Source organism: Dromiciops gliroides, chromosome 5, assembly GCF_019393635.1.
Source record: "Dromiciops gliroides isolate mDroGli1 chromosome 5, mDroGli1.pri, whole genome shotgun sequence".
Classification (NCBI taxonomy): domain Eukaryota; kingdom Metazoa; phylum Chordata; class Mammalia; order Microbiotheria; family Microbiotheriidae; genus Dromiciops; species Dromiciops gliroides.
This window is the reverse complement of record NC_057865.1, coordinates 236,607,146-236,616,606: the sequence shown is the minus strand read 5'-3', so window position 1 is coordinate 236,616,606 and position 9,461 is coordinate 236,607,146. Positions and strand designations below refer to the sequence as shown.

General features: G+C 38.5%; 1 protein-coding gene across 1 annotated transcript in view; it reads right to left on the bottom strand.

Annotated features, from left to right (window-relative positions):
• Positions 1 to 1,869: 1,869 nt before the first annotated feature.
• Positions 1,870 to 9,461, bottom strand: part of HMGA2 (high mobility group AT-hook 2) — a 199,096-nt gene continuing 191,504 nt past the window's right edge. The window contains exon 5 of the mRNA XM_043969319.1: positions 1,870 to 1,952. Coding sequence (XP_043825254.1) covers positions 1,905 to 1,952 — 48 coding nt within the window. The 3' untranslated portion in view covers positions 1,870 to 1,904. The remainder of the gene's footprint in view (positions 1,953 to 9,461) is intronic.

Here is a 9,461-nt window from a genome sequence, read left to right as displayed (position 1 = left end):
ATCTACTAATTTTAAAACATGTTTTTATGATTGCATTATGCAAAAGCCAAGCTCACTGCTTCCTACCTACAAAGCTTCAAGTTTCTTTGAAGGTTTTTTTTTGTTTTTAGTGAAAAAGTAATTTAAAATGTGTTCTTTTCTATCAAAATTCTGTTACAAAAATAATTTTGATTAGGGATTAGTTGCAGTCCTAACTATTTCAAACATGGCAGAACTAATGCTGAAAGTTAACATGTTCATTCCATTTAATGTCTGGAGGTAGGTCTTTGTCAATCCATTAGTCCATTTCTTTAAACAATTCATTTGAGGTACAAACTTGGACAGTAATGTTCAAACAGTACAGCTAAAATTTTGTTTTGTTTTGCGTTCGTTTTTGTCATGTAGTGTCACTGAAGAAAATCATCCTTACAAAACCTAGGAGCAATTCAGTACAAAAATATATTCAAGTTAACAGTACATTACATAGAAATCTAGCAGAGAATAGAAATAAGTATGTTTAAAATTGGGGAAAAAATGAAAAGAAAAATACATGTCATGCTGAAACACACTAAAGAGATTGCTTCTTTAACTGTAATTAAGTGGTGAGGCAGAAATGAGGAGAAAATGAAGAGATCCAAAATCATTTACCCAAAGGATTTTTTTCCTGCATTTTATGTGTATAGCAGCAAGTATTTATCAGGCTGTAAAAGTAATTGTAAAAATCAGAGGTAGCATTGAATAGTGGGGAATATATTGCATCTGTTGCTAAAAGTGCAGTTTGAATGAAAAGATGGGAGCACTGAATTGAGGTAAAATACCAGCCAACCATCCTATGTCAAAAGGCATAATCGGAATGAATACAAAACCCCACTTTGAGGTACATGGTATTCTTTTCTTTTTTACATTTAAATCCATATAAAATGAAAAGAGATATGTATCCTTTGAATTTTCCATCACTAGTAGGATGACTGTGCCATCCTTCCCACCAATTTAAAATTGATCCCCTCCCCTATGCTTCATGTTAGTTGATGTCATTAATCCAGAAGTACCTTTATTAACTTTTTTTTAAAAAAAGATGGTCATTGTACTTAATTACCATCTACAGATGCTTTCAGGACAATTGTGACTGATTTCTAAATGGAGTTTACCTATGGAGAAAGTCAGTTCTAACTAGGTGAGTGTTTTCCTGTAGATATTACTACTGAGTATGTTTATTGCTTCTGTCGATATGCTTGGTATATCCATAAATCTACAATTTGGCAACATAGATTTGCCTTCCTTCCCTTCTGCAAAATGAGTATAACCTCTTCTGGTTTATGAGTTGAGAGAAATGACAAATCAGCCTTAAATCTTTCTTGAAATAACAGTAAGTGAAAAAAATCAAGTAAAAGTCTACAAGATAATTAAAAAAAAGAGTAGCATCTATCCCTTATCTTTGGTGTTCTAAACAGGGAGTTGACTAAGAGAGGGAGTGGGTGGTCGGTGGTATCTGAGGCCTATAACGTGTTTCACACCAAGCCTTTCCTGTATGAATGCCCATTATAATTAATATTACAAGTTTCTTGTTTCCATGCAGTGCAGTGAATGACTAAACCTGATTCAAAGATTTTTTTTTCTGACCCATTCACCCTTTCTTAGCAGCTCAACAAACTATTAGTAGGTTAAGAAAATAGAAGACAGTAATTAAAAGTTGCATCGTTAATCTGTGTCCCCTTGTGTTACAGCAGTTTTTCACTAAACCTGGGACTGTGAAGGGATTACAAAGAAGGTGATTAATAAAGTCCTTTTTAAGGTTATGTGATTTTTTTTCCCCCAGGCAAAAGTGGAAAAGACCATGGCAATAGAAAACTAAGTGGTCACGGCAGTGTCTCCTCCCTTCAAAAGACCCAACTGCTGATGAGGTAGAAATGGAATGCTGTGGTCTCTTAGTCATCCTCTGCAGATTCTTGTGAGGACGTCTCTTCAGTCTCTTCCTGGAACACATGAAAAGAACAATTATTACTCACCGTGAGGGGCCTGGTAAGAAAAGGAACAGGTGACTTTCTTTCTTTCTTTCTTTCTTTCTTTCTTTCTTTCTTTCTTTCTTTCTTTCTTTCTTTCTTTCTTTCTTTCTTTCTTTCTTTCTTTCTTTCTTTCTTTCTTTCTTTCTTTCTTTCTTTCTTTTCTGGGCAGGTCAATGAGGGTTAAGTGACTTGCCCAGGGTCACACAGCTAGTAAGTGTCAAGTGTCTGAGGCCAGATTTGAACTCAGGTCCTCCTGAATCTAGGGCCGGTGCTTTATCCACTGTGCCACCTTAGCTGCCCCCATGAATTTCTTATGATGGAGATCATGACTAGAATTTCTGTTGGCTTCCTGAAAGGATGAGGCTAATTGGCAAATGCTTTCTACTTTCAATGTTTCTTAAACAAGTAGTTGAGGAATAAAGGTGTTGTTTTTTCCCATAGCAGCCATTAACCATTGTTGATTTAACATTTGACATAGTGACAGGCAGAAAACGTAATTGTTTTCAGGCCAAAGAATGTCAGTGTGATGTCTGTTTCTTCACTGGTGAGCGCAGAAAAAAGAAACAAATGCATCTCTATTGAGATTGTTCAAATTGGGGAGTAGCGGGTCAAAAAACAAGAAAAGGAAAACTGAAGGAGGCAGGGAGAGAACTTGATCCTTCAAGCATTAGTAAAAGTGGTGAGTTTCCCCCTGCTCTTCAATTGTACCTGTGCCCTTTTGGTTATTAAAGAACTAAAGAGGGAAGAAGAAAAAAAAACACAACAAAATTGTGTGTGCGTGTGTGTGTGTGTGTGTGTGTAAATTGAAAAAAAATTAAAGAATCAAAGAGAGAAAATAATTTTCTGTAACTTTAAAAAAGTGATGACCCAAGATCTGTATGACTGGTCTGGCTTCCAGACATTTAGGCTGTACATAGAAATGCACAGGCCAATGGTAGATTACCCCGGCAGCATGAATTTATTCTGTCTTCATTATAGATTGCTGGTAGTATTTTTTAATGCTGAGTCTGAGTGTTCCTCCTGTTGTCTACATCTTTGGAGTTGGTGGGGGCCTTCAGCAGACCCCCCTGCTCCCCACACCCTCTAACCCCCTCACCAGGAAGCCCTCTTTACTTTGCTTATTTAATACATTTACAATACCTTTCAGGACATGGTGGTAAATGGGAGACAATAAACATTTCTGATAAAAAGGGTTGTTAGGGAGAAATTGATTTTTATCAAATGTGGCCCACCATCTCATAAGATGGCATGTGAACAGGACCTAGGAAGACTAGGTAAACATTTACCCCTCCAGCTAACTGAGACCCTTTAAGAATGGCCGGCTTAAAACAGCTTATAACAGTCTTCATACTTTAATAGATTTGATTTTCCACATGGCTTCATTTTGTCTGGGTGGCTAACTGACACAATTTATAACTCTCTTCCTTTCCCAGGCCACTACAGTACACCATTCAGTAAAGCATGCCTTAAAGCTTGTCTGCATTATGTGACCAAACTTCCATTCATTAGTGTTTGAAACACTTCAGCTGTGAAGGGGTCCTAAATGCTACCATGTGTGACACCACTGCCTAAGAGTGGCCGCGTGGAAAGAAAACACACACACACACACACACACACACACACACACACACATCTATATACACATACTTCTTTTTCTCTCTTTCTTCCCCCCTCCCTCCTTTTCTCTTTCCCTCCTTTTCTCTCCCTCCTCTTTCTCCCCTTTTCTCTCCCTCCTTCTCTCTCTCCTTTCTCTCTCTCCTTTTCTCTCCTCCTCCTCTCTCTGTCTCTCTTTGTGTCTCTGTCTCTGTCTCTCTCTATCTCTCTGTCTTTCTCCCCCCCATTGCCTTTAATCATAGGCCACTGCTTACTGCAATCCCTTTTCAAAAGGTTTCAAACATCTCCCCAAAAGGCTGAAAAAAAAAGCTGTTAATCCAGGGAATAAACATACACACACAAATGAATGGATGACAGCTTAAAAAATATAACCATAGCAGCATCTAGCCATGAGATTTAACACTGGTTTTGTTTAGTCTGCTGTGGGTGAGGTGGGAAATGTGGAAAGCATGAAGTAAAAGACCTTCCTGCTAAACGGTGGGCCTCCAATATTTAAGCTGGTAGGTTTAGACCTCTTGACGAGGCAACAGGCCATGACCTGGGACGCTACTCTCTGGAGGACCAGCCACAAAGGGAGATGTAGTGTGATCAAAGCCATGGGGAGAAGAAAGAGAGAGAAGCCAAGGGTCAGCTGCCTTCTGACCTTGTCTTTTCACTTAATATTTAAAGTCCAGGAAGTTGCTAACCTGTCGGACAGAAACTGGCTTCATTTCAGTAATGACTCACTTCTCATTGTGGCCAAGGGATGTAGACCTAAGTGACTATTTTGAAACTCACCACTGTGATGGCTACTTTTTTTCTTAAGTGGGATAGACTTTATATCTTTTCACAGGATCATATATACTTAGAGCTAGAAGGAATTTTTTCATATCATCTACTTTGAGCCCTCTCTTTTACAGATGTGGAAACTGAGACCCCAAAAGGTAAAGTCAGCATCACACAAGTAGTACACAGCAGAGTTGAGATGTGAACCCAGACTTTCTAACTATGACTACTAGTAATTAGCATTTCTTTTTTGTTTTGACTCTCACAAAGTGTTTTACATTTTATCTCACAAACCACTCTGAGGTAGATGCTATTTTACAAATGAGGAAACTGAGGCAAACAGAGGTTAAGTGACAAGTATCTGAGGAAGGGTTTGAACTCTAGTCTTCCTGCCTTTGGAGTCCTCAGACACTTATTATTTTCTGCACTACTTAGCTGTCTCTGACCTAGATCCTGATACCTTAATGGGGCTCAAGTAGGATGGATAATTTGTTTGACTTTACTGTATTATTATAGAACCCAAAGTAAATATAATAATGAGAAACCTTCCCTAATAAGTGAAAACAAATAAATGCAAGCAATCAACAGCCATAAAAATGCTTTAAACCATTAATAATAAGAGAAAAAAAACACCTATGAAATGCAGCTGAGTGACAGAGTGAATAGAGCTTTGGACTTGGAGTCAGGACTGCATTTTATTAGCTGCATGACTCTGGGCAAGTCATTTAACCTTTCTAAGCTTCCGGTTTTTCCTCATCTATAAAACAGGGATACCAATCACATCTACTTTACATGGTTGTCTTTAGGATAAAATGAAATAACACGTAGAGCTTTGCAAATATGCTGCTAGGTGGCGCAGTGGATAGAGCGCTGGGCCTAGAGTCAGGAAGACTCAATTTCCCAAGTTGAAATCTGACCTCAGAAACTTACTAGTTGTGTGACCCTGGAAAAGTTACTTTACCCTATTTGCCTCAGTTTCCTCATCTGTAAAATGAGCTGGAGAAGGAAATGGCAACCCATTGCAAGTATCTCTGCCAAGAAACCTCCAGATAGGATCATAAAGAGTTGGAAACAACCGAACAACATCAACAAGTGCTTAGCACTTGTTGCTATTAACATCTCTCACATTAGTGAAGATGACAAAAGAGGAACTGTGAATCATACCTTAGAAGTCACAAACTGTACGGATACTTTGACTAACCAAAAATATAGCCCAAAGAGGAAAGGGATCCATATGGACCAAAGTATTTCTAGCAGCACTTTTTGCTGTTGCAAAGAACCAGAAACAAAGCAAGTGCCTATTAATAGGGTTCTTTTAAGTCTCCCCTTAGACCTTCTGATCTACAGGACATTGTCACCATACTCTTAATTCTAGTGACTTCTCACTGTTACTTATTTCCAGTTTCTGCCCTATATCACTTGTTTGCATGTAATTATCTGCATGTTTTCTCCTTCATTAGATGGGAGCTCATTGAGGGTGGGAACTGTTATTGTTTGCCTTTCTTTGTATGCCTAGATCTTACCCAAGTGTCATGTGCAGCACACAGTAGGTGTTTTATAAAAGTCTGTTGAATGACTCATTGGGGAATGGTTCAATAATTTATAGGATATGAATGGGATGGAATATTATTGACATTAGAAATGAAGAAAGGGAGATTTGGGGAAAATTGTGAGCAGAACTAGGAGAAAAAATTTGCACAATGCCTACAATTATGTAAAGAAAAACAACTTTGAAAAAAATCGAAGAATTATGATCAACCCCATGACCAATTGCATACAACTTCAGTGGGTATAATGGATGGAGTGTTGGATGTGGAGTCAGGAAAATCTGAGTTTGAATCTTTCCTCAGTGTGACCTTGGTCGAGCTAGTTAAGTTCATTTGCCCTCCATTTTCTTATCAATCAGATTGGGAGGATTTGACTTAATAGATTCTATTGTTTTTTTTTTGTTTGTTTGTTTTTGTTTTTTGCGGGGCAATGGGGATTAAGTGACTTGCCCAGGGTCACACAGCTAGTTAAGTGTCAAGTGTCTGAAGCCAGATTTGAACTCAGGTACTCCTGAATCCAGGGATGGTGCTTTATCCACTGCACCACCTAGCCGCCCCCCGACTTAATAGATTCTAAGCCACTAACCTCTGACCCTATCACTACAGAAGACCAACAAAAACTCATGATTGCCATGTCTTGGCAGAGAGAAGATGGAGAAGAGGTGTACAATGAGACATAACATTTTCAGAGATGGACAATCTGCTGATTTGTTTTGCTTTGTTGTTGTTGCTGTTTAGTATTTTTTCTGTTGTGTCGGACCGTTTTGGAGTTTTCTTTGCAAAGATACTGGAGCCGTATGCCATTTCTTTCCCCAGCTCATTTTACGGATGAGGAAACCAAGGCAAACAGGGTTAAGTGACTTACCCAAGATCACACAACTAGTAAGTGTCTGAGGCCACATTTGAACTCAGGTCTTCCTGACTCCAGGCCTGGTGTTCTATCTATTGTACCACCACACTACCCTTTGTTTTGCTTAACTATACTTATATATATCTAGCACAGTGCCTGGCACATAGTAGCCACCTAATAAATGTTTACTGATTGATTTCTTATAGAGGATGATTTCTGTTGGTGAGGGAGAAACACAGAGTGGATGGGTAATGATAGTGATACAAAAAATAGGAAAGTACATCAATGAAATATTTTAAAAACCTCAAAAGAGAAGAGAAGGAAGTTCAGAAGCTGGCAGAAATAGGGCAGTATTGCTACTACTGTGTTAAATTTAATATACACAGAAGAAAACAAATTGTACTCAACACAAATTCACAGCTTCATAGCCAATTCTCTTATCTATTCTTTGCATATCGAAATGTTCATGTTCTTGGGTGTTAGGAATGTTCATAATAATAATAATAATAATAATAAACTTTAACTTCCAAATCTGGAAAGAAAACTTCAAGGTCACAAGCTTTAAAATAATCTATGTTGATCTCTGATAAGTTATTCAAAACTGCTGGAAATTACAAAGATTATGGCTGGATTATGAAGATCATGAAATGTCATTAGTTTGATCAAAGCCCATTTTGACTGAGAGAAAATGATGATTTATGGTATTTTTCGTTGTTGCTGAATACTTCTTAACAGAACACAGCTAGGTACAGTCATAACTAGCATTTTTCATGCCCTAAGACAAGACGTAGGCAACAGAACTTCAAAAATGAACTTTTTTTTTTTTTGGTGGAGCAATTGGGGTTAAGTGACTTGCCCAGGGTCACACAGCTAGTAAGTGTCAAGTGTCTGAGGCTGGATTTGAACTCAGGTCCTCCTGAATCCAGAGCCGGTGTTTTATCCACTTCGCCACCTAGCTGCCCCCCAAATCAAGCTTTTAAAACATTCAGTTGGAGGGTGTATGTGGTGGTGGGTGGTGAGTTTATTAAGAGAAATAGCCCACGTATGGAATATTGTGAGGCCTTTGTCTAGAGAGGGAGATGTTTTCTCTGGTAGCTTCTTATTTTAGCTATTATTCTCGCTTACTAAGTGTGCTAAGCTCTGTTGTTTCTACATTGTGGAATGAGTGTGTAACTTATCAGTTCCCTCTAAATGTCAGCATTTCTTTGGTTGTCCTGTCCCACTTATAAATTGATCTGGGAAGACAGGGTTTGGTATTTTTTTTTGCTTTTTTGTCCCTTTCTACCAATTTTGACATCCTTTCCCTTTGTGTTTAATGCTGGGTGCCATTTGATGAGATAATTATCTGGTACAACTCTCAGGACAAATATGGCTCCCAATGGACCAACACTGTGGTTCTGCTCAGTGCATCAGCTCATGGCATGTATGTCAGAAAGGCAAGAGCCATCCAAAAGGATGAGGTGTGGAGGTAATGAAAGAAAAGGAAGAAGCCACGGGACCAGGATGAAGATGCATTTTGAAAATTCAAGTGACCTCACTCACCAGTCACTGTGCTAAGGATACAAAAAGAGGCAAAGGACAATCCCTGCCCTCAAGGAGTTTCTGATCTAGTGGAGGGGACGGCAAAGGTCTATTTACCTTTCCTGAGTGTGACAGCCCAGTCCCAGTTCAGCATTCACCTGGGATCCCTCTTAAAGGCCAAATGAATACATCAAAGCAGAAACTGTGAGGAGTAACCAGGGAAGGGGCCAGCCAAAATGAAGAAAAAGCTAAGACTGATTTCCCAAGATGGCAGGGCTTTTCTTTTTCTTTCTTTTCTTTCTTTCTTTCTTTTTTTGGATGCTCAGGCCACCTAGAATTATGTTCTCTTTATTTACTTCTTTATGAATCCTGCCACTAATTAGTAGACAGGCTTTTCTGGGCATTGGAATGATTTGAAAACTTTTTTTTTTTTAAATCCAAGTTAAAAACCTATCACCAATGAGATGGCAAGATTGTTCAGACCTCCAACAAAAGCTTTGAAGTAATAAAGAGATTGAAACATGTAGCCAAGAACTGAACACACCTCATTACGGCCTAGCTATGTGGGAAGGCACAGCTACAGCTTCCTGGCCAAGCATACTAACCCATTGGAAAGGGGCTTCAGGAAGGTAAGATAAAAGGGCCTTTCAAAGTGGAAGTGCACAGTGACATTTTTATGAGCACCAGTCACTAAGGCCTCTCTGAACACTGAACAGCTCACAGCCATTCACATTGCTACCTCACAAAGAAAAACGGAGGCTTCCCTCTGAGTGGTGTAACAAGCATGTTTTCTGGCAGGGAATGGAGAAAGGAGGAGAGAGGGAAACTCAATGGGAAAGCTTTATATTTTTAAAATTTTTAAATTTTTTTTGTTTTTTAAAATTTTTTTAAATTAAAAAAAATTTATTATTTAAAATTTTTTTTTTGGGGGGAGAGCTTTATTTTTTATGATTATCATTAAACTACACCCAATTTTGCCCCAATTCTTCTTTTGCTCATGAAAGGGAGACATTTCCCAAAGATGGCTCTATGCATCCCTCACTCAGAATACCCTGGCTCTGAACTGAGCTTGGAAAATTCCAAAAAGAATCAGAAACATATTTTGGAAATATCACTGTCCTTTTGATTTGGTCCAGCAGAATGGATGTGGTATATATACCTTATGGTACAATTCAGCTGAGT